At 37.1% G+C, this 25,691-nt stretch overlaps 1 protein-coding gene across 3 annotated transcripts in view; it reads right to left on the bottom strand.

Moving 5' to 3' along the window:
- Positions 1-25,691, bottom strand: part of PIEZO2 (piezo type mechanosensitive ion channel component 2) — a 295,169-nt gene that overhangs the window by 33,129 nt on the left and 236,349 nt on the right. For 2 of the 3 annotated variants that reach the window (XM_039385318.1, XM_039385319.1), the window contains exons 28-38: positions 21,882-22,125; positions 20,624-20,720; positions 18,651-18,810; positions 16,133-16,222; positions 14,793-14,914; positions 13,916-13,987; positions 9,763-9,866; positions 7,717-7,815; positions 5,546-5,654; positions 3,788-3,856; positions 230-396 (exon numbers count right to left, since the gene is read on the bottom strand). In XM_039385318.1, coding sequence (XP_039241252.1) covers positions 230-396; positions 3,788-3,856; positions 5,546-5,654; positions 7,717-7,815; positions 9,763-9,866; positions 13,916-13,987; positions 14,793-14,914; positions 16,133-16,222; positions 18,651-18,810; positions 20,624-20,720; positions 21,882-22,125 — 1,333 coding nt within the window. The remainder of the gene's footprint in view (positions 1-229; positions 397-3,787; positions 3,857-5,545; positions 5,655-7,716; positions 7,816-9,762; positions 9,867-13,915; positions 13,988-14,792; positions 14,915-16,132; positions 16,223-18,650; positions 18,811-20,623; positions 20,721-21,881; positions 22,126-25,691) is intronic. The other variant, XM_027744595.2, reaches the window with a different exon arrangement.

Raw genomic sequence — 25,691 nt, forward strand, 5'->3', positions numbered from 1 at the left:
CAGTAAACGGATTTGGTTGTTTGGACCCTCAACTAACCAGGTCACGTGGTTTATTATTTATTATATTAATAAATGCCACAGTAAAAGAGTCCAGACATATTTTTAAAATGCATGTATAAGTGAGATTTTTATAATTTTACTCCTTACTACGGTGATCTGAAAAGACAACCTTTCACTTTTCACCAAGCTGGAAATGGCATTAGTAGACAAAATAGACCAAAGGCGTTACCTTCTTAATCTCCCTGGTCAGCATACAGCGCTCAATTCTTAGCACAGTGGAGATATCGATGTGTTCTCTTGAGATGGAATTAAGCCAAGCTGTAAAACTGTCTAGTGTTGCTAGGAAAAGGACCCAAGTAAACTTCAAGATATTAAATATCCTCTTGATGATGTTATCTAAGGGAGAGAAAAAGCAACAGAGAGTTAATGAACACAAATATCTTTTATTGTACTTTTGCCTGGAGTTAGATTCATTTTTCCTTCATTGTCTAATAATAACAATCCAGTCTGTGAGACCCTGTCATACTAAGGAATCTCTGAAGATGGCTAGAGGCCTTTTGGCTGTCTGGACCATTTTCTGACTGTATGCCTAGGCTTATCATCTGGAATCCCTTTTCCACCCTGTAAGTCCTTGATCCTCCAATCATTAGTCATACTAACAGTCCCTGATTTTAGAGACACAGTATGCACAGGTCTTTAAAATAAAACCCAAGGATTCAAGCATCTCCTGAGAGTATTCAACATCCCCAGGTCCTGTGATCTGAGAAACTGCTCAGCCAGCCTGTTGAGTCGGACCTCTTAACTGTCTGTTTACTTGTGTGTGTTTCTTTCTGCACAAACTTGGCCTTTTGTGCTTGAATCTTTCTTAGCTGAGTTTTAAAGTCTAACCTGCCTAAACGGTCTTTTAATCTCTCCCAGTTTTCCAGCCTCCTAAACACACATCTTTGTATTTACTGTTTTCAAAGCCTCTGTTTTTCTAAATAGGCTGCACTGTGTCATCAGTGATCTCAGGTCAACTAGAACAACTAGGAAAAATAATAACTTATAAAACTTTATTTTTGCACCATTTTGGCAAAACAGTACACTTTCCCATGAATAAGGCTTATGGTTTTATACAAACAATAGTAGCTTTATTTTGCTCAACACATCTGTCTCAAGTTAATTTCTCATTTCAGTAGTTCAGTCAGCATTAGTAACTGCATTTCTCATCCAAAAAGCAGCACTTTGAACTTATTTTTCTTCCACTCACAACCATGCACACCACACTACAGTTCTCATATAGTGTTGCAAGTGTTCAAAGCCATGTTGGATGGGGCTCTGAGCACCCTGGTCTAGTGGGAGGTGTCCCTGCCCATAGTAGGCGGGTTGGAACTAGATGATCTTTAGGGTCTCTTCCAACCCAAGGCATTCTATGATTCCATGAATCTATGAAATACTAAAAAAATTCTTTCCAACTAGCCAGTTCCAGAGCTAGTTGTCCCTGCTAGGTTCCAAAGCCCAGAGTACCAGTATAAAGACGAATTTTAGATTAACCAGCCTAAGAAATAGTAGAAAACTGTCAATAATCTGCCATGCAGGGACAAAATATTTGACGTAGATACTAAGGAGCCAATTTGTGTGCTAAAGCATGACCCTTCCAACAACCTCAGTTCGTTGCTGTACCACAAGATGGCACGCAAAACTCTACGGAGCTCACATTCACTCCTTACAAAGACTGCAAAGGTGAAGCTATAATAAAGCAAAAGATTTCCTGAAGAGGAACATGTACATGTCTGTGGGTGTGCAGGCAGGGTTGTATGCACATATATGTGTAGAGAAAATGAAGAAAAAAATCATTAGTGGTACGTTCCTGAAAAGCAGATGCTGAAATGGTAGTTTGTACCATTTATCTGAGCAATGCCACTGAATTGGTCTGCTGCCCACAAATATAAGAGCATTTAGCCCCTTCTCTTGGTCATATCATTAATTTAATGATATTTTACTCTTTTTTTCAGGTCTTTTCTTTGTAGTTTAAAATTGGAGATGTTGTATGAGTTATCTACTTAAATTTTATTCATGCAACATGCAGGTCTTGAAGTTAAGGAAATCTCACCATTAGAAATTAAATGTAAAACTGCTTCTACTTCAAGGGCCATTAATTTCCTTTGAATTACTGATAATAGTAAGAATAGGTGAAAAGAAAACAGCACTCATACACAAAAATATACAACATGTAAATATTCTTTTTTAACCCACAGTCGTCTTCTCTAATACATAATTTCTCCTGCTGACCTCAGGAGAAGCACAGCTCACAGGTTAAAATTTTCTTTACTGTTGACCGTCACTGGCATGCCATAGTCTCACCATGGTGCCAAGCACTTCCAGTCTAACCTGGAAGGTCATTTTCTCTCTGGGATAGAGGTGATTTAGCACATATTTTTAATGACACTGTAGCTGTTTTGGCACATTTGCTGTTCTCCAAAACTTTTTAAAAATAATCTTTTGGGGATCAATTGCATCTAAACATCCTCAAAAAAGGAAACAAATATTTACTTTTGGCGGAGAAGGGTCAAATGCAGACAAGGCTTCTCTCTGCCTGAGAGTGTCAGAAAGGAATCGATCTAAAGTTTGTAATGATACTAATGATTCCTTACCAATTACTGTCTAATTTTTCTAACCATCTTCTTTAACAAATTTTGCCTAGGAATGGTCAAAGTATTTGAACAAAAATATAAAGTGTCTTAAATTGATTATTTCTAATATAAATTATTTTTAAAACTCCTTTTTCCCTAACTCCCATGTAGCACTAACAGTATATCCCTGGAGATGCATTTGAGTGATTAACTTCAATGTTTTAACACAGATAACTGTGTTGCCAGTAAGTAACAAATAAAAAAGCCCACCAAGCCCCATCACCATACCAATGCAACTCATTTATTTGAGACCATTGTCCTTGTGAGACAGAAATGACATCTTCCACATCCTTGTAACATCTTCTACCGTGTGACTCACTAAGGGACACAATTCTAACTGAAACTTTGTGAAACAATCTTAAATAGAGAAGAAAAATAGCTTTTAATGACAAAGTCTCACACAAAGTAAGCCATGATGAAGACTTACTTAAGAGGAGAGTCCATTTTCTTCTTTTACTCCAGTTAGAAACAATGAGCCAAGCTTATGATTTATGATCTAATAAACTTCTTTGTAGGAAAACTTTCAATATGGGCAAGATCCTGTAAACTGCTGGCATTTCTTCTGTTATGCAGAACAGCCCTAAGTCTGATTATGAATAAGGATGTGTAAGATTGGGAAAATACAATTTTTTAGAGGTGACTATTGTACCTTGCTGAACAGGTAAGTACAAACAAAAGCATTACATTAACCTTGCTAAAACACACTGAAAAAAACCCCACAAGGTCTTTGTGCTAATAATAGCATTACAGATATTCAAAATCAATGGAGATTTTAACACGAACTTTATGTAATCCTGTCTGGAACCTAAGCTTAAATTGTTCTAAAAGTAAAATACACAGGAAGTGATCAAGTCTGAGCTGACAGATGTATTTACTAATGTATGTGGAGAATGAGTGCAACAGCTAATAGCCCAGAACTAGACGTTCCTATGCCCAAGGCTTGTAAATCTCGCAGCTGAAAATCTGACAGTAGTTAGGGAGTTACCACTGCATTGGCTACTGTGGATTTTGCAGCTTTGACGTGAGGCTGGAGTCATTGCAATGTTCTCTCTGTGGTATACAACTGGTCACAATTGCATTGTAACAGCAGAAGAACCCTTGTTCTGCCTTCATACCTGGTCCATCAGATTTCTTCTTGACAGGTTCCTCTTCACTGTCTTCACAGTCAGCATCAGTGCCACCTCCTGCAAACAATAAGGGAAACAGTGAGTGTTACACCTATAGAAGGGACAATGTAAATGCCATTCAAGCTAGAAAATGCTAGTTACCAAGCAGTAGTGATTGGTTCCTCACCTATCATCAGAACAGACAGCACATTTCTATTGTGAAAGGACTCAAGTGAGGGGCCAACCCTGTCAGCGAAGGTTTTAATGGATGATCATCCCTCTCTTGTAATTTGCAATGGCATTTTCTTACTAGATAGGCTGCTGAGCAAGTTCATCTCTTGGTGTAAACTCAGATAATTTCTCAGTAACTCCTCAGCCACACTCAGCAGCCTCACCTTCTGCTGACTCATATTCGAGCTCACTTCTTCACCTGCTGCAAAGAGCATCCTGATTCAGTGCTCTGATCTTCTCCTGCCTTTGTCCCAGCAAACCTGAAGGATTTGAATGGGACCTTTAGGTTGAAATGAAGCAGCAGAGTTGATTTGAAACTGCCATGTGCTTTTATTTAGGCCTGCAGCAACAGAGTGATGTAGAATTGCAGGCAGAAATGAAGGGCAGACGACCTTCCTTCTATCTAAGACCCAATAACTGCAGCTGCAGCTTCAGTGGCAGCAGCCCAGTTATAAACCTCCTTCTTTTTTACGGGTGAAGATGCCCAAATGAGGAAAGGTCTAGCTGATTCAGCCTGTATTCCCTTCTTCCCCATCTATACTGACCAGAAAAGCTTTTGAATTTCTATTTTCTTGTTAAAAAAGGAGAAAAATATGAAGAGATGTAAACCACCTATAAACTGATTTTTTTTCAGAGTGGCATGAATGATTTTAAAGTGCCAGTAAAACCCTATTAACATTTGCATGTTTTCCTTTTGCTACATACTGAATTCTCTCTGAATTAGGAGTTCATGGATATTTGCATTCCTCAATGAGTACACCATGGAGAGTGAAAAGTATTTCTAGATATTCTTCCCCACATATCAATTCAGACTTCTTTAGGGAACAACATTTCTTCAGGAAATGTGGCCAAAAGAAATAATATGTGGCTATTTCATAGAATATTTCTTACATCTCCACTTGAACTACAGCTCTTTGGGAACTCCCTCATGAAACTGTTCTTCAACACCTTTCCCTGGGAATACACATGAATTTACCATCAAAACAAGTGACTTTGACCAACTCTAGAAAAGTCTGGACAGAAAAGATAAAGAGATAAAGCTTTTTATGAGGTGAGGGAGTTAAAGTGTAACGTCCTTGCTCTGCCTGATTCTGGGTAAACACCTGGCATTTACACTCCTATATTCTGAAGTAATGCTGTTAACTACCAGGTTTTTGGCTTTATAAAGTTACATCTTCAAAGGGTTATGGCTTTCTATTGCAAGTACTCCCACAAATGTTTTCATATAGCTGAAGTGTTCTGCAACATGTTGAATCTTCCTATTTAGTAAAAGTTCTGGGCATGTGTCTTGCAATACACAGATCCTGTCTTCTCCTTCATCTCCCTCAATGTGTATTATGCAGAACAGAAGGACGTGGCTATGGCTGACCTTGTCGTGGGCTGGTGCAGGGAAAGACCACCAGTCAAAGTTAAACTCATTTTTCCAGTTCCTAATCAGAACTGAGAGCACTTGCCCCCTAAAGCTCAGCTGCCTTCCACTAGCAGGAACAGGTAATATTTAATATTATATTTTTAAAAATGCAAAAGACTACATACCATCCCCAGACCCCTTTCGCCTTCGTTTCTCTTTCCCAAAACTTTTCTTCTCTTTGCGCCTCTGTCGTAGAGCTGTTTTAGGGTCAGTAATCCAGGCTTGATAAACAAACTGGAGGGAAAAAACTCATTTATTTCAAGGTTCTTCATGTTCTGAGAGTAAGCTATAGAATAAGCCACAAGCAGCACTACATATTCAAGTAAACGCATTCAGATCTGCAGAGGTAAGAAAATATTTTTAATCCCAAATCAAACACCTCCACTGCAGATCTGCTGAGTTTTCATGTGCTATTTTTGTAAGCGTAAAACCAAATGTGAAAATATTTGTGGGTGAACCAAGTTTCATTAGAACCCACAGAAATTCACGTTCTGAACTTTGGGACTTAATACCTTGTTGTGCATATGGGCTACCTCATCTGAATCTCTCCATTTAATTCCGTATTCCTATTTTACCATTTTACAGGCAAGATGTAGAGTAATGGAAACTTTGAAAGTGCTGCAATCAACTAACTAAAGCATCAAAAGATGTAGAGATAGCTCTGTGTATTTTTCATAGTTTAGATATTTTTTTCCCCTCTGTAGATCCCGGTGGAATATTTATGGATTTGTTATCTATACACAGTCCCAAACCTGGCAGTCAGGAATTGCATTGATCTTGACAATGCCTGTCTTTGTTGCTTCAGATAAGTCACTTATGAATCCTTCTTTTCCAGCCATAAAAGGAAGACAGTAATACTTACCTATTTCTCAAGGGGGATTTATGGGATCAAATTCTGCTCACAGCACTCACTCAGATCAACAGTCTGTTGACCTGTATGACTGCATGAAGTGTGAAATTGGCCCAAAATATTTATAAATGTTATACCAGTGGGAAAAAAATAAAAGTAAAAAAAGCTACTGAAAAGTAAGTTTTTAATAGTTCTGCTTAAGCTGTGAAGAAAGGCTACAGGAAAAAAAAAAAGCAGCAAAGCTCATATTTTTTACCCCATATGTATGTAAATAACAGAAACTAAAGTAACTCTATCTTCTTCACAACTCTACAGGACAAAAGATGTTCTTTTTTTCATTTTATGGTTTTCACTGAAAAATGGTAGTCATCTTCAATTGGCACTGCATTGTCTTCTATTTCTAAGCAACACAGGCTGACAACAGAGACAGGGCAGGGAAGCACACAGATTCAGGCATGCGGCTGAAAAAGCACAGTAACAAACCAGCTCTATTAATTCACAAGACAATGACAATGACATGCGTATCTCAGTGAAGCTGGAACTGCCCCTCACAGGACAGAATGGTAGAATTTCTATTTGGTTTATTTATAGTTTTAAAATTTTCCTATGCAAATTTCTTTGGAACATTAAAGGCTTTTTTTTTTTTTTATGGTCAAACTGACATTAAATGAATGTAAAAGGGAAAAATACTTTTAACTTACTGAAAATTAGAGACTGTCAACATCTGGTATTGTAGTTAACTATGAAAGTGTACGCTAGCCACAGTTATAGTGTGAATGAAGAAATTAGAAGTAAAAGACAGACTAGGAAGGAGATAAAAAATTAGAATTAAGAAAAGGCATTTGATTAATAAATTTTTTAAGAGCAGACTGTGTGCATACAGGTAAGATTTTTACCACTGGACAACCTTTCAGTTCAGTATCTTTTAGGCTTTGGAGCTGGTATGCTCCATCTGTAACATGCATTTTTTACAAATATCATGTTATGGAGTGTAAAATGATACATAGTGCTCAAAGGGAAGAAATGCTACATGTATTCAAGGAGGACAAGAGAGAAGAGGTACAAATCTTTTTTATGATGATAAACGCCAGAAAAGTAGAGAGTTAAAAAGGGGTTTGGAGCAGAATGTGTATTTTACAAACCTTTTACCAGCTTTCTGAGATCAATTACCACAGTGTCCATAAGATACATGCAACTTGATGTGACCATCTTGTATATCAGTATCAGAAGAAAATAAGAATTTGGGTCTGCATTTTCTCTCTGGGGTTACACTTAAAAAAAGATAGACTACTTTGGTTGTGTCTTGACCACTCCAAAATTATGAAATGTATTGCATTTACTAGGAATGAAGCTTTAACTGTCACTATTTTTTTTTAATTATCCATATAAGAGGAAAAATGCAGATCAGGACATTACATCAGGAACTATGGGATGGGTCACAGGTACCTTTGCTGCTTTGATTAAATACTGAAGAATAGTTTTAGGTAGTTTAATGATAGACTTTGGCAAGGCTAAAATGGCTGAAGCAAATTTTCCAATAGCTCTCTATAAAGAAGGACAAAGCAAGAATAATTAGTAAAAAAGAAGAAAGTATTAATATAAAGGAACTATTGAATTACTGTATGTAGATTATTAAGAACAAATTTACATTCACAAACTTTGATATGAACAAAAAATTATCTAGGATGTTCACATTAAAACTTCAATAAGACGAATTGTAACTGGCTGAAGTCTCTAAGATATAAAATCTCCAAGTCAACCCTTGAAGAGATTATTGCACACAATTTACACTGAAAGAAAAACCATAAATCATAAATAATTCTTTAACACAATCTACAACAGCATTCACTTTCCTAGTATTTTTATTAAGACCATACGCATCGTGATGGAAGGCAAATAAGGTACATTGACCAAATGATGAACAAAACAATTTTCTGTACTATGCAAGTCTCTGCCTATATAAAGCCACCAAACACCTTCATGTTGCACATATTGCACATATTACAGGCCACCTATGCATCTGACCAGAATTTTGAAATGATGAACAGATCCTTCATCCTCAAATTAATAGTTTCAGGACTGAGATGAAAAAAAAAAAATCTCAGAGTAAAGGAAAGAATCTTGTTAGCTTCTGACCTCAAGTTTAGAACTCTTTAATTCAGTGCTTGGCGCCAGCACATCTGAACAAAATGTTGTCACCAATTTTTAAAAAATCAGCACAAACAAGAATGCAAACTTTCCTCTATAACTGTGTGAAAACCAGAAAGAAAAATGACCTAGAAATTCATCAGCCATTTCTATGCAAAATATTAAAAATACAGCATAAATAGTAGAAAATAAAACTTACTTATCACGTTGCTTTGATCCAGATTTTTTTTGCCCTTATTAAGGTCAGAATATCTTTTTCCCTGCCGTGACCATGCAGGCAGTTTATCAAACGTAATCAACTGGTAATGTAATGTAGTGTAAGTATATAAATTGAAGACACATTGTATTAATGAATTAAATAAAAAAATTCTTCTTATAATTCAGTAATGTTGTCTGGGAAGCTTTGTTTGAAAGCTTTTGGCTTAAGGAATAGAAGAGCATGGAGGCAGTTTCTTGCTCTTGTTTGGGTTGAACTCACTAGTTCTGCAGTGACATGAGCTTTCATCTGGATGGGAATACTAGTCTGCAAAAAGCTACCTGTTCAGCCAGGTAGTTACAGATCCAAAAATGTTCTGTAGAGTTTCTGAAAATTCTTCCACAAGTAAAGCTTTAATATTATAAAGACAAAAGCAATCCTAGATTCATGAGAATTTCACTTCTTCACCCAAGTTCTTCAACTTAAGCCACTGCATTCAGTATCTGGTACTGTCTAACACCAATCTATTGAGGAGCCCAGATAGGAAACTGCAAATATCTTTCTAATATTACAATATCCTCTTACATCGATGCAGTCTCTGTCACTTAAAATGCAAATATATAAATTAACACTGTCTTGAAAAAGAAAGAAAAAAAATGATGTGTAATTTTAAATGTTAAGCTCTTTCTAACTCAAGGATATATTTCTCCTGCCCACTAGGATCAATAATATTTTTTTTATTAAGTACAAATTCTTCTCCATGAAAAATTGCTAATTTTGGGGATCATTTCTTCAAGGATAATGTCTGCTTAAAACCGGTAAACCACCAGAGGCATTGTGTAGCAGCACCAGAGGCAATTGTCTTTATTGCAATGTAGAAAAAAAAAAGGCTCTGATTCTTAACCTTTGTTTTTCTGTATTTTTGTTATCTTCAGGAATAAGTGAATGAAGATATGACTCCACTATAGTTTCTGTAGGTATTTGGCAATGCTTAAAGTGGGCAAACTTGCATTTTAAGTTGGCAAGAAATGTGATTTCCAATACTTTTCAGGACTACTCTAGAGGTATTGGCAGGTTTAACATATGTGCCTGTGTTATGGGAAACCTACATGTTTTTCAGATGTCAACTAAAAATTACCATAAAGTACCTGAAATGCAGATTTTTTTCGAGGCTCCTCCTCTTCCTTTTTCTCCTCTTCCTCTTCCTCTTCACTATCCGTCTCAAACAAATAATAATTTCCACTTCTGACCACTAAGTGAAACAAAATATCTTCTTATTTTTCTGAAAAGTTCTATTCTTAACTCCCCCAAAACCTACGAACAGCCAGTCATTTAAAAATTCATAACTAGGAGAGGTGAAAACAGAGAACAAGCGAGAGATGAAAAGGTCTCAGGCTACTTATTTGATGTTAGTTTGTGATATTTTGGGCATGAATAAGAACTATACAAGAATTAAGGAAAACATCACCATGAGAAGAAAATGTAAAGAAAAAGATTGAAGTATATTAAGTTACAAGGATTACACTTTTTGGGAAAAAAAATGGCAATTAAGTCTTAATTAATTGGGGACTGATGATCATTTGAGGGAGTAAAAGAAGCCCAGTAGGTAAGTAAATGAACTTACATGAACAGTACCACTGGACAAAAAATACAGAACTTCTCTTTAAAACACAGTCATCCTTTAAACTATGCAATGGGATGGTTAATACTTTCTTCAAACATTTAAGCTTTGATGAGGTAATGGAAAACCTTGGCTTGTTTAAAACAAATCACTTGAATTCTACTAACATGATTGCAAACAAGTTTCAATTTTTTGCCCATGGATTCAGAAAGATTCTGAAACCTTGATACAGTATAGATGCACAGTGATTAAGGTAGGCCTTATATCCTTGAACAGAAGCAGAAATTTTTATTTCTCAGATGGCAACAGGCCTACATGAATGAACAAGGGAAACAAAGGAAATCAAAAATAAGGTAACGAGCAAGAGAAAAATAAAAATCACAGCATTACATTCAGCAGTGAAAACTGGTAAGTAATTTCCACATTTAAGCTGAAATATTTAAAGGAATGGTTACGTAGATGAAACATCACAAAATCTGGATATATAAAGCAATACATATTTATATAAAATTATATTTAACCCTCATTACAGGTCTCTGGAAAAGTAACAATTGCTTTAATTCAATCATACCTTGACTTCTACACAGATCTTTCTACTGTAGAAACCTCAGAGTAAGCACACTGTGAAATTTGCCAGAACTCTTTGGATCATGACTTTGGCATCTAAAACTCCCTCTCAGAGGGAATTTTGTGACTCATGTGCCTAGTTATGACTTTAAACTTCAATGATTGCCCTGCAGAGGGACAGAAGGTCCACTTCAGCAGTACTAATTGCTGCACTGAGGTGAAAAGAAAGTTTGGAAATTTCCTGGATGAAGCAAATGAATTATTAGGTACTCAGCCTTCCAAGAATGCCCATTTAAAATGCGCTGGAGAGATGAAAGCATTTTAAGAGCCAGTAGTCTGCAGTTCTTTTTAATAAAAAGGTATCCTGTAGTCAGCAAGAGTAATTGTCCACACAGAAGATCAGCTGGATAAGGTCTGATATCTAGGGTTGTCTACTCTCTAACCTTTACTGCACTGCAGTTCTTTAAAGGCTCACAGCGACACTCTGTCAGACTTGGAATGCCTGAGATGGCAGACAACAAACCTACATTGATGTCTCTCCAAAATTTTTAGGTTAAAGTGTATCTGAGGGGACACTATAATGTAGCAGTTACACCTCTTTTACAGCTAAAGAGAGAGGTATGATTGAATAGCAATAATGCATTCTTGCACACATCAAAATGGAGTACCTGGTGTGTTAGTCACCTATGGGGATTCCCAATGAGACCAAATTTTACTAATAAGACAATTCATGGCCAGCCTGGACTTGCCTCTCTTACTGCAAAATGTGACTTCCTCCTACTGAGAAAAGGGACTTAACAGGCTTTTCCTGTGGGATGAGATAGAGGAGGCAGCAGAGGAGCCATGCAGGACAAAGCATAATCTCATCTGCTTGTGCCCAGCAGGAAAGAGCTCCTGAGACCGGCTGCAAGAACCATCTTTTGCGCTACATCGGACACAACTTTGTGCCTAAGGAGAATCTAAGGACCTCAGAGCATGTGGTCCTAACTCCTGCTGGTCTCTGTGGGGTTCCACAAATAATCCACAGTCACAGGAGGAACTATACCTTCCTTGTCTGTTCTACTCTGACCCAAATTCATGACTGTTTTAATTGCTATGGTATGCAAAATAAGGTATTTTTCCATACAATAGAATTATAACAATTGATATCAAAATAACAATAAAAATCTAAATTAAACCTCAGAATTGGTATAAAACTTCAAGATTAAGTGACTTCAATATACACACATATACAGCCACAGCCACAAACCCATTTACTGATATGAACAGCCACGTGCATCAGAATGCTGCAGTTACAGCAGTGTGTCAAAAAGAATGCATGGGGAATATCAGTCCATTATCAGTTTGCATGCCTGTGAACATCTACTATCAGTGCCGTGTTTCAGTGAGTGTGGATGCAAGTCACGTGACAGGCAACCACTGATTGTAGGATCAGGGTCTGTGATGTTTCCCACAAGGTTTTGCATTATTGCAGTAAATAATTTCAAGAATGCTCAATATTTAAATAACAAAATGAAAGTTGCCATCTAAGAACATTAAATAATGAGGGTGAAACAAGTAAAAGCCAAAGTCAATGTCTCTCTGTGCAGTTCTTCTTACTAAGAAACCAGTGATGAATAAAAAAGAGACTATATCCCATTCCTTCAAAATCACCATAGCTTGAAATTCTGTAGTAAAACTCACAAATTACAGTTTTGATCTGTTTTGTCATTGTTATTCTTAATGAAAATAAAGGGTAAGAAGTTTATTTTCATAAGATTTTTGAAAAGGGATAGGTCTCTCTAAAGTGGCAGTGTGCCCTTTAGTAAAACAAAAGTAGAGGCACAGTTTACTTGTGACTTGATAGAAACAAACATACTATGTTCTGTTAAATACTGCTAGAGTTATAAATAAATATACATGGGTAAATGAAGTAGTATGTAGATGTGTAAAATTATGACTTGGAGTAACTCTTTTAAACTAAGAAAACAGGCACAATATAGACATTCATACTTTTAATGGCATGAAGCTGAGTCGGGGGAGGTTTAGGTTGGATATCAGGAAAAAGTTTTTAACACAGAGGATATTTGGACACCGGAACAGGCTCCCCAGGAAAGTGGTCACAGCACCAAGCCTGACAGAGGTCAAAAAGTGCTTGGAAAATGCTCTCAGGCACATGGTGTGATTTTTGAGATGTCCTGCACAGGGCCAGAAGTTGGACTCAATCATTCTGATGGGATCCTTCCAGCTCAGCATATTCTATCGTTCTGTGATTTCACTCTGATCAGTGCTATACATTTGAGCACTTTTTTAAATCTTCAGAGGTTATTAAATGGCTCAAGTCTGATTTCATTCAACAAAGATTCAGTCAAATTAAACCTGATTTGAGATTGCAGCCTATGTAGTTTTCTTTTTTTACCTAATCGATAATGTAGGGATGAACTCTATCACACGCTTGGACTGGGCTACAAACAAATTAAAATATCATAATGCAACAATGACACAGGCTAATAATTTCTTGTGCACAAGGCTGGAGATATTTTTACTCTCAGATAAACACACAAAAAAATGGAAATAGCAAAACAACTGGCATCAACAATACATTAAAGTGTGATCAGAGAGATGTGGAGCTCTACACAGCCTAGTCCTGAGAGTAGTCTTGCTGCTTTACTGTGGTACTCAGATTTCTACAGCTGACATGAGAATGACTGATGAATAATAAAAAAGATGTACAATGTGCATATATGAAAAAGAAGTTATGACTAATCTTAGAATGCATTGGCAATCTTTCATATTCACATTTTTAAATATATTTTGCTCTGCAGCAGGGGGGAGTTGAGACTTTTGAGATCAAATAAGATTCTTTTTGGCACATATTTATCTGATCTGATATTTTTCTATGAATGCTTAAAGTATCATGGGCTAGTTATGCTTCCAACACACGGAAGGTCAAAATATGGTTAAACTCCTTGAAGATTGGGAAGTAGAAACCATGTGTTGAGAAAAACAAGCCTTCTATCAAGTCACAGTCAGAAAATCAGGCACAAAGAAAACAGGTCATGGAAATGCCTTAATTCTGGTCAAGGATATAAGGGTTAAATCCACATATTTGTAAGATGATTGAGAAAACCTACTGGAAGCATGATCAACCCAAGGCCGCCACCACAGCTTTTTTTTGCCCTTGGCTTTCTCTTTGTCTGCTTCTCCTAAAATAAAATATGTCCAAATATTAATTTTATAAAATGAGAAACATGTTTCTTACACTGATTAATAATTTTTAATTTCTCTCAAAAGAGCTAAAATTTCATGAGATATCAGATGTCAGATCTACTGAGTACATTCAATATTAAGATAATTCAAAAGCATAACCACTAAGCAGAAATACTCTGGTTTATGTAGCAGTTAAAACAGCATTCCATCTAAAACAGCTAAAAAGTTGAGTTTTGTGTTTTAAAACATACAGTCACACTTGACTGTAATTTAAAGAAGAAAATATTTTCCCTCATCTCAAATCTCCTTACATTTCAGGCTCCAAAAATTCTAAATCTAATAAATGCTGATTCCAGGTTGGTGCTTGAAATGTGACACTAGATAGGTATCATTTTACTGGTTTCCATGTTTTAAACAACATTTAAAAGTATACAAACATTTCAGTGACTAAAAAAAATCCAGAACAGCATCCAGAAAACACTGCTGGAAAAATGTAGGTGCTACCTATTTGTAACACTGTGGTTTATAGACAATTACTTTTATCTAAATAAACATCTTCTGCTATTCAGCTCTTTGCCAACAGCCTGAAGTTAACCAAAAGTAACCTCAAAGCAAATCATTTTCTCTAAACCTCTCTATGGTACAAAATCACAGATTTTTTCAGCCTGAAACTGGTACTTAGTTAACAACCTTGCTACATGTTGACAGTTTTGAAGAACAATTTATCACTTGTCCAACTAGTAGGTCTATTAGATCCTTAGCACTCAACTACAATTACGGTACAACAGTAGCTAATGGTACCTTCGTCATCTTCTTCAGAAACCTTCCGAATCTCCGGCCCCTCTGAGGACTCCTGGTTCATGCTTAGCATTCTCTCTTTACCCTTCTTGTATTTTTGCTGCCTGGCTTTGATGCGATCCATTCTAGCAAAAGGTAGATTCGTTATTAGATTCACGCCTTCACCCTTTCTGACCCACTCTGAAAAACAAGTGTTAAATACACACACCCACACACACACCCACACTCACCAACACTTCTAAGGGAAATGTTTGCATTGTCATTAATCCCACCCTTAAACATAAGGAGTTACATGGCTCTAAAGGGGCTGGCTGTAATGATCAAACCTAGAAGTTCACTCACTAGTCAGTGAGAGCTGGGTTGCCTGCTATCAAGACTGCTTTACCTACTCCCACTCAACTATCCTATTATCACTTAAAAATGAAAGACTTGCTGTCAGGAGTTACACCACAACAAACGAAGCTCTGAGAAAAAAAAAAAGACCTAATGCAGTGCTTTTCCTGAAACTTGCCACTCTGTATCAGGGATGCAGCTGTTCCTGCACTATTTGTGCTACATCCTCATGCTTTTAGCTCCTTTGTCCCAGTTGACATCAGTGACAAGTACTTTCCTTCAGGGGTCCAGTGTTATTTTTTTTTTTCACATCTTCATCAATGACATGGACAGTGTGATCAAGAGCATAGTGGTTCCCATCCCCGGACACATTCATGGTCAGGTTGGACAGGGTTCTGAGCAACCTGATCTCATTGAAGATGTCCCTGTTCATCGCAGAGGGGCTGATCTAGATTACCTTTAAAAGGTCCCTTGCAACTCAAACTATTCTATGATTCTGTCATTCTATACAGGTAGGGAACACAGTCCCTGCAGTCTTCTGATGTTTCTTCAGTTATGCAGGTGTGGAAGAAGCTGTCAGGAGTGGGCTTTTACACTTGGTTAGGAAGCAGTAAGAGCTTTTCATGCATGGCGGTGGAAGAAGCTTTGAAAGCTTTCCACAGTTACAAAAGAAGCATGCTGGCTGCATGCAAGAGAAATCAAAGTGACTTATTGGCTGCATAAAGAGAAAGGATCTCCATGCCACTTAAACACTTAAACTTAATGAAAATATTATTAGTGAAGGTAAACATACATTCTGTACTCAAACACTAGAGGGGAAACCACGAATGAAACAGAAGGAACAGTCATGCAACAATTTTTTCCAGAAATATGGAGGTACAGAAAAAATCCTAATAATGGTAAAGCATTTCTATAAAAGTAAGTGCTAGATAAATACCACCAAACAGTTAAATATGTATGTTTGTATGCATATCTATATATATATATATGTAAATGCATTAAATACATACTGTCTTTTCAGTTGATCCATTGATTTTTTTTCCTCTTCAATTCTTGCCTTTACAGCCTTGACAATTGTAGCCTGAAACAGCTCAGCACCCCTACATCAGAAATGGGGCAGAAGAGAAGTAAAAAGGAAAGAAAATGAAATGTTAAATGTTTCTAAGTTTCTCTTATGTCAGCTAATCACCGAGAACTCTCTGTTCCCTCATCTGCATCAAACAAAAATAATCCAGGGCCTTAAAAGAAATCTGCTCTAAAATAGCAATATTTTTACAGTCAATCATTTCAAGATCTGGGGCCAAATGTTATGAACCCCACTCAGCCTCTAAATTCCTCTAGCAGTTGCTCCAGGAATTCAGTTTCCAGTCCTCAAGAACAGAGAACACAACTAGGTTCGAGGCTGAGGTAGGATTTCTTGCACACCTCCAGGATTTTTTTAAGTCCTTTCAGTGTTATAATCACCTCAACCCCCTGCCTCAGTCCCCTTGGAAGTTGTGAGTAGTGTCCAGCTTTATCCAGGGCCACGATGAGCATAACTTCAGCTTCACTTTTACCTTCTGAAAACTATAGTGCTTCCAATCTGATGATACAAACCCTTGAGCAAGTTTCTGATGTGCCAACAGAATATGGCTTCTCACCCCATCACATTAGAAATGTAATCAACTCATTGATTTGGATGTCCAGTTCACATGTCTTGGCCATTCTTCCTAACTCACACACAAGCTCTCGAAGACTCTTTTAAGAGTCTTCAAGTCTCTTTTAAAGAAATAGCCTAGATTTAAAGCTTTTCTTTTGTCAAGAGTTCAGTAAGAATAGCTATAGTTTTAGAAGTCTACTTCTAATTAATTTTTTAACCATGTTTTCTTTTAGATTAACGATTCCTTCATGTATTATGCAGGATAACCAAAACTGCATTTCTCAAAGGAATACAATCAAGACAGGCAATCCTTATTGTCCCAAGGTATGGTAAAGTACAATAAAGAAGAACATTTTCTCTTAGCAAATTGATCACCTATAAATCCTTATGGACTATCAAAAGCTGTCACCGGATCCTCATTACTACTGTTTGAAACATAATTGAATCTTATTTAGGTGAGGAATTTGTTTTTCACAATAATAACTTTTATTAGAAGACAGGCTCAGCCCATGCTATCTGAATACAAACCTGACCTTCTCCATTGTCCATGTAAATTCAAGGCTGGACTTTAGCAAGGCAAGCAGTTTACTAAAAAAAATCATTATATCACTATACTTATATTACCTTCCTTCCTGTAAAATTTTGGCACTTCCTTGTCATTAATACATTCATCTTTACAAAACTCCTGACATACAGCAGTATTGTCTTCACTTTGGTTGCTGGAGAATTCAAGCCTGCTTAGGTTCAGTAACTCAGCAAAAGAAATAAAGCTGGAAATAGGAACCATACATGTTTCTTTCAACCCAGCCCACTGCTGTTTTCATGACCCTGCTCTTTCATTCTGGATGCACATTTCCCTGTTTAGGATCTATTTTGATAATCATGAGTTTGCTTCATGCTATTTTCACTGTGAGACCAGCACACCAAAAAAAAAGCTACAAAAAAGCTGTATCCAGCAAAAGTGGGTGTCAGCACTGAAATTCACCCCAGAGCAAAAGACTAAGAGATGCAATGTGAGATGGAGGTAGAGATCTTTTGGTAGCCCTTTTTACAGTGGTGAATTTTCTTCAGTATAGGCAGTTAAACATGTCCCCTTTTTAAAGAGGTTACCTGGAGGGGGAAGAAGAGAACATGCAAGGCATGTTCAGAACATGCAAGGCAAATTTTGCCCTGAAACATAGTCGGAAATCAACGCCCATATGTTTTTTTTAGGGGAAAATAAGCCACAATACATTTAATCCAATATTAACAAAAGTAATTTCTTAGAAATCTTACGGAAATTAAAACCAGAATCTCATTCCTCATCTGCCTTCTTATTATAAACCAGAAGAATGTTTGTGCTTGTGATGGCTATGAGTGGATGTTTGTGGTGTAACAAGCTCAATGAGGTTAATACTTCCTTGCCACACCTAGTCAGTGTTTAGTGATGTGACACTTCCCAAGTGTGTTCCCACTTCTTCCCAAGCCAGAGGTCAGAGCTTTCCTGTTTTCTTCCTCATGTGACATTTCTTTAGATGTGATATTCTAATGAAAATTGTCTCAAACAGGCTCTGAAAGCAGAGTATTTTCTTTCCAGGACTTAGAAATTCTGGCATTAGCTCTCATGCATATTCATGTTGAGAGAATGCTGCAACACACAACAACTTTCACAGTTTTTAATAGGAGCAGCAGATCATTTTGGTAGAAAAGATGGTTTAATTTCTATTAGATTCTCAATTAATTTGTTTTCTTTGCTTCATCAAAGGTAGGTTTGCAATTATGAATTTAGCATGGATTGTTTAAGCCATTGTTAAGGGACTATTTTGGTACTACTTATCGTAAACAAGTATGTACTGGCACTGTGAGAGATTTAAGCTGTTTAATTTAAATTCTTCCAAATTTTATGTTACCTTGATGCTAGGATCTGAGAAGCTTTTATATCTGCAACCACGTGCAGGAAGTAGTAACTCATGAACACTCTTCTTTGCAGCAGCAGGAAAGCAAAACATATACTGTCCCAAATGATTCCTGCTTCTCCACTGGGCAGTTTACAATCTAGATTGCTGGTTGCTGGAAAAAGACACCATTAGCATAAGGACTGTTGCATTAAGTATTCTCTTATAATGTTTAATCAACTAAATAATCTCAGCCTTTAAAATTTTCTGAATTGAGGTATTTTAATTACATTTTTCTTAAGAAAACTGACATGCATTTCTATTTGAAGCACACTATATTTTCCTTTACAACAAACTTGAAAGCTTTCAACAATATGATGCCCCATGAAAGCTGAGAATTCACCAGAAGTGAACCATTTGCAAATAAATTCACCCTACCCTAGTACGTACTTGAAAACATAGAACAGAAAAACCATATTTTTTGTTACACTGAATTGTCTGATTTCAGTATTTTCTAAAATACCACGTTTCAATTTATTTTCCAGTTCAAAGCAACCTTTTGTGTTATTTTTCAATTAAGAACATTATCAACATGAGAAAGAAGTCTTTTATTTTTCTCAAAATAATTTTATTTTTCCTCTCTGCAACTCAGTTCAATGTTTTTTTCCATTGCATAAGAGAAAAAATACTTGAAACCACAAAACTGCTTCCTTTGGGTGGGAGGAGACAGGCAGAGAGGAAATCCCATTCCTCTCACCTAGATTTTGGCTTGGGTTATTTCTTTCTGTCTTTATTCTCTGAAAGGCAGTTCTCTTGGGGATATTAAAAAATTAAAACTGGGTTTTGTGGAGCTAGACTATAAACTATATGGCCTATGCTGCCCTACAGAAGGCAGTGGAAGGACTCAAGGGACAGGCTCTGGCTCGAAGCTGGCTTTACAAGCAAGCAAGCCAATCTCATAGCTCTGAAAGGTCAAGCTCCAAGAGCTTCAGAGACTCCTGTGCACAACCCCTCGGGGGTCAGAAACCTGTGTCTAAATTTCTGTTGCTGCCAAAAAGTTTTGGATAACACAAGAACTACTGGACACCACTTATCTCGTGAAATTGTGTCTTTGTATTTGTTTTCTTTTCCTCTACTCCAAACTTATCTGTTAGGATCAGATGTGATGATAGGAATTCAGAACTTTGCTGCAGACTAACTAGGGTGAAACAGTTCTTTAAATTCAAGAAAAAAAAACCCAGCTAAAATAAATCAGGTATTTTCAAACCATCAAACCAGGGTGTCAGGACAAAGTGGAGACAAATTAATAATTCACTGAGAGCTGAAGGGTTTTGCTCTCCATCCTTCATTACTCCCTTCTCTCACTTCCATCCATACACATCATCCACTGCCTTCCTGTTATCACCACAAACACAAGAATAATCAAAAGGCAAAAAAAAAAAAAGCCTAAACTCACTACATATACAAAAAAATTACCAGTTTCATGCTATTTTGGTGAGCTGAACTGGTTTACCCTTTGAGCAACTGAAACCTGGTACACGGGGAGGAGTGGGAGTCCACAGTCCACACAGGGAGTGTGGCTGGGAAAAGGTGGCCTCTCCTTGCAGTGATGGTGAGCTGACATTTTAGCTCAAGTTGTACAATGAAATCATATCCTCAAGTATCACATCACCTGCATATACAGGTAAACTGTGTTAAGCACTGGTATCACCAAATTGTTCATTTACAGCAAATGCTGGCTGTGAGTATATGCATACATATCCTGGGGTGCTGATATGTATATCTGTATATGTGTCTACCTTGATTCTAGGAGATATTTTCAATATTCTGTGTTGCTAATCAGTATAGGACAAGACAGTATTAAGTGAACTTGCAGATATGATTTTTCACAAGGTAATATGTTAAGGGAGGGCACAACTTAAATATGGTAGAGGATTATAAGCGTGATTATTTATACAAAACTGTGAAGAAAAATAAGCTATACTTACGAATACGGTATCCTTTAACTGTACAAGCCAGGCTGAATGCCTGAATGACCCAGCAACTATTCTTAATTAATGACTCAATGTAGCCACATGCTCCTATCTGGAAAGTAAAAGAACAGTTTCATATGACAAGACATAGCAGAAATAAGGATAAGGAAAGTTGAACCTTTCTACATTATACAAGAAGTAGTAAAGCCAAGGGCAGCTGAATTATTCTCATTACTAAAATGGAGATTTGAAGAAAGAGTGGCTTTACCAGTGACACAAATCACTTTTAGATAGAATTTGGTTTTTTGATTATCAGTGAGAGAGAAGGTATTTGGAGTTTGTGTTCTTGCATAGGTGACACATCTGGCATGTGATGTGATGTGACAGCTAAGCAACTTTTATAAATCACTAACTTAATCTTGCAAACATACATGGACAAGCTTAAGACACACATAGCTCCACTGAATTCCCAAGCATAAAATGAAGCACATATGTAAGCATTTAGAACATTTGCAAATTCAAACTACCCATAAATCAATTTTATTTCAGTACAGTGACTTATATAAATGTAAAAAGAAAAATGTCTGCTCTTTTCAGTCCAGCACTAAAAATGTTCAAAGCTAAAAAGAAATTGCCAGGAATAAATGGAAATTTATCTTTCAAAAGGAATTAAATTACAGTCTTATATCAATCAACTATCAGTGCCACTGCAAGAATACACGCTAAAGAGTTACTCAATGTAAGAAAACCTTTAATATTTTGCAGAATACTTTGACATTTAATTATCAAATATATCTGTTCTTACCTGAATTTCACACTAGTTCTAAAGGAAACAGGAACGCAGTTTGTAGTTAACTTCACTAATTACATTACATTCACACAACTGCATCTCATACTAGGTTTGAAAATTCTTTATTTAAATAAAATATCTAATTAAATGTGCGCTATTTATCAACACTGTGACTAATCTTGCACTTCTTTTTCACTCCACTAGGACTTTCAGAAGTCTTCTAAGGAGAAACTGTATTAGGCAAAGAAGTCAGAACCTGGCCCTTTGAAAATAGCTTCTGAGCTTTCACAGAGCCTGACTGAATACGTGGGTGCACATTTTCCTATGATGTATTGCCTTACCATTCCCTAGTAAAGCTGAATAAAAACGAAGACTGCTTTGTGCTTGCAGAAGGTTGGTGTTTTTAACGACTACTCAATGTACTGTGCACACTTCAACTGAAACTGAAGTGCTGAGAGCAGAGGAAAGGCAGCAGCTACCTACCGACAGGATGTTCTTCATTGTGATCACAAAGACGTTGTAGGCAATCAGCCAGTCCCAGTAACGCAGAATGCTCCTGATGGGCTTCAGCAACAGATCTCCACCAAAGAGAAGGAAATAAAAGCAGGCCACCAAGTAGCCCATACAGAATATGCTGATCCTTGTGGTTCCCGTTATGAAGATTATAGTAAGTACAAACCAGAAGAGGTAACTAAATATTATCACCTTATACATGTCTAAGTAGGACCTGGAAGTAAAAGAAGGAGAAAAAGTTACCATTTTTTCTGAGGGCAATGCTACCTTTCCTCTTTCTGCACTACTGGCTGCCATTTGTGCCTAAGGCCTTCTGAACCTTCTTGTCCTACTTCAACATTTGTGCACCCGCTCACAACTAACACTGTGGTCAGTGGGTTTAGTTCATGGATGGGTCTGCCTGGCTCATATACTCCACTCTAGCTCACTCATGTGCATAAGCATCTTGCTACTGGTCTTGCCCTGGTCAGGGCACTATGCATCATGCAGGATCAAGGCTCGTATCATGAAAGGGGGGAGCACATGTTCTTACCAAACTTCATAATAGAGCAGTATTATCTGGCAATGCTATATATGCAATTTAAAAAGCTATCTGAGATCATCTTTTAAGAAGTCTGAGAAATACTATAGCAAATCTATTTTAAAAAGCCAACTACAGTACACCACTGCAAACAACTCCATATTTATTGGTGACTTCTAGGGAATTCAGCCTGGTTAAAAGCCTAGTTTTCAAAGACAGTTGCTAAAAATATCTGTCTATGATGGAGATCAACTGTAAAAGTTTTGAGGGGTAAAAGGTTTGTACAGAATGGAAATGTGATAGAATTTACTGAAACGTTTGCCAGGAAGCCATGAGACAGCTATCTGAAATCATCCTGGCCCACACTGGGAAAGAGTGCGGAACAATTCGGTGTTTTAGATTCCTTAAAATCTTGACTTAATATTGACTCAGTGAGCTTTCAAATAAGAATATCTGCCAAATATGACATATAGCTAAACACTGCAAAACCAACTAATTCTTAGTTTCCCCCCATTTACACTGTTTTGATTCCAAATGTAACTGAGTTTTCAGAGTCTGTTCACCCAGGCTGTGAAAATAGATTTGTAAGGAAAGCAGGCAGGGAGAGAGAGCTACAGGAGGACACATATACCTAAGCCAAACCATCTGAGTAATTCAACTAAATGCACTGTATGAAGCCACATAAAAAGGCCCCTGTTGCTCAATGTTCTCAGGCTCAGAACTTTCTAGGAGTATGTATTTATAGTCCTACATTTATAGGCCTGTATTACACATTTCACCAGAGAAGCATTCAGTGAAAGGCAACGAGAAAGTTCCCTTATGTTTATTTCCCACAAATATTTAAGAAATTTATGATCTACTGCCTGTAGATCTAAAATCGACATCTACAAATGTCATGGCTTCAGAGATGCAACCAGATTCTGGGTGATAAAACATTAACAAAGAATCAATATGCACTGGGAAAATAAAGATATGGAAGAAATCAGTTGAAAAGCTCTTCACTAACTTAATATGCACTGGAAATGGTGCTCTCACTGTTTCTCCATAAAATAATATTCTGTTTCTCCAAAATAATATTTGATATTTTTTTTAATATTAACTATCGATATGTGAGATAGCTAGGAAGAGATCACCTTCCTGATACTGCCGTAATATTTAAAAAATCATGTCCTCTGCTGCTAAGAAAATACATCAGCATCTTTTGAGAAAAGCCCAAAACGGAACTGAATTGATCAAAGAGCAGCATCTTAATACTCTTCAATAAAAATGGACTCTGACTCCTAAAGACAACCGGAACTGTCTGAATCCAAACTTTCCAGCATATACACATGGCATTTGTTTGAGTCATAGTCAACAGTAGATATCACTCTCAGATTAAAATGTACAGAAATCAGAGAGAATACGAAAAGGAAGACAATAATATAGCTATTTTTCACTATAATGTTAACCACTGGCTACATTTAGCAGTCATCTAAAATATTAAATACATCCGTTCTTCTTATCTTCAAAATGTACATTAAATATAGCATTAGGCATCTCTAAACCAACCAACCAACAAAACTGAATGTAAAGAAAAACTTCTGAAAAGGCAGGAGGCAATACAACTCTTTCAAATGACAAATGATGTAGTTCTTAAAGATGGAAAGCATTCTGATTTTTATAACTATGCAGTTACAAGCAAGTCCAACAATAAAAATGGCTCCCAAGAATTCATCTTGGAGTGGACATCTTAAAAATGGTGTTTGAACAAGTCACCCAAGGCACACCTAAACAATGAAGATCACCAACTATCCCAGATACTTCTGTGCTGGCCCAAGAAGAATGCCACATTGAACACAATGGAGAGAACTACACCCAAGTGGTTTCAGGCAGATAAAATTTTTCCTGAAATCACGCTTCTCTCAGTTGCAATATGCGAAATCTTGTCTGTTACAGCGTAGAGTCACGCATCCCCCTAATTTTCATTAATTGTTTATACTGATATGAGTAGGTCAAGTACTGTAAGAGCAGGAATGAAGATGTCTTGGTGGGGGAATTCTCAACACATTGCCTCTCAAATCACTCAAAACATTCTCATATGAAAATCTTTACATTCTGCCTCAAAGCCCCGAAGGTTAGGAAGTTAGGGAGTTAGGAGCTTCAGTTCCTTGCTCTGGAGATTACATTACAACAGTGGGAACCAGAAGCAGAAAGCCACCCCAAGAGTTAAAAGACCCTACATAAATCCATCAGGACAGTAAGGGTGCTTACGCTCTCTTTGAGAAATTCTACACAGACAGCAGAAAATACTTACTCTTGGATAGCATATACTATGATTTTATGCTTTTGCTGCAGACCACACAGATCATTATTTTAATATCATGCAAATCTTCCAAACCTCATCTTCTAAGTGATCTTTAAATCTCCATTTAGTCATCAGCAGGAAAGGCCACACTCAGGATGTGGTATTTAACAATACCTGAGCAGCTGCTTCCCAAGGGGACAGTCCCACTCCCTTTCATCCTCTCAACTCTGCATTCCAGCTCCTTCTTTAGCTCTGAATCTTTGAAACTGTTTCAAGAAGAAAACTTGCAAAAGCCTATTTATTTTTTGAGGTAGGACAGAGGGAAGGGATACTTTTCTTCCCATTCACCTTCAAATCAACTAAGTGCTGGTGTGAAGAATGCAAAGATGGGAGGGTGTAGTTGGAGGCCAGGAATAGAGACACACATCTGAGGAAGATTAGCCACTACACCAGTGCACCAAGGGAATAAATCTATGGGTTTTGGTAGTATGACAACCTCTGAATGAGAAATTTTACAGAAGAAACCTGAAAGATTAATGAAAAATAAAAACTCATTGATTTTCCGTCTGTGTCATTAGCACAACACAGTAATACTCTGGATAACATTTTGGAAAAACTTGTCATATCATTTTGCTCAAAACCAAGGAAGAAATTCATTCCACACATCCATCAAAGCTATTGTAACCTCAGATGGCTCTCCATATCAAATTATCTGCTTCTGTTTTCTGAGGCTTTATTACTCTTATCATGATTGTTTCAATATTTTATTTCCACAGGAATTAATTTTTAACTGTAATGCAATCCAGCCAGTTGCAAAAAGATTGCTCTAGGCGTAGTTGTTTTTCCCGGCATGCTCCATGATGTGCTTGGCTATGACCAGTCTAGTGTCTGGATCTCTGACTGCAGGCACCAAGAGGTGCTGATGCTGCAGCTGATAACCCCTGTGAGGAAAGGAGTTTGTCCTCTGCCAGTGCTT

Source organism: Pipra filicauda, unplaced genomic scaffold (genome assembly GCF_003945595.2).
Source record: "Pipra filicauda isolate LSUMZ 115617 unplaced genomic scaffold, ASM394559v2 scaffold402_size659489_pilon, whole genome shotgun sequence".
NCBI lineage: Eukaryota > Metazoa > Chordata > Aves > Passeriformes > Pipridae > Pipra > Pipra filicauda.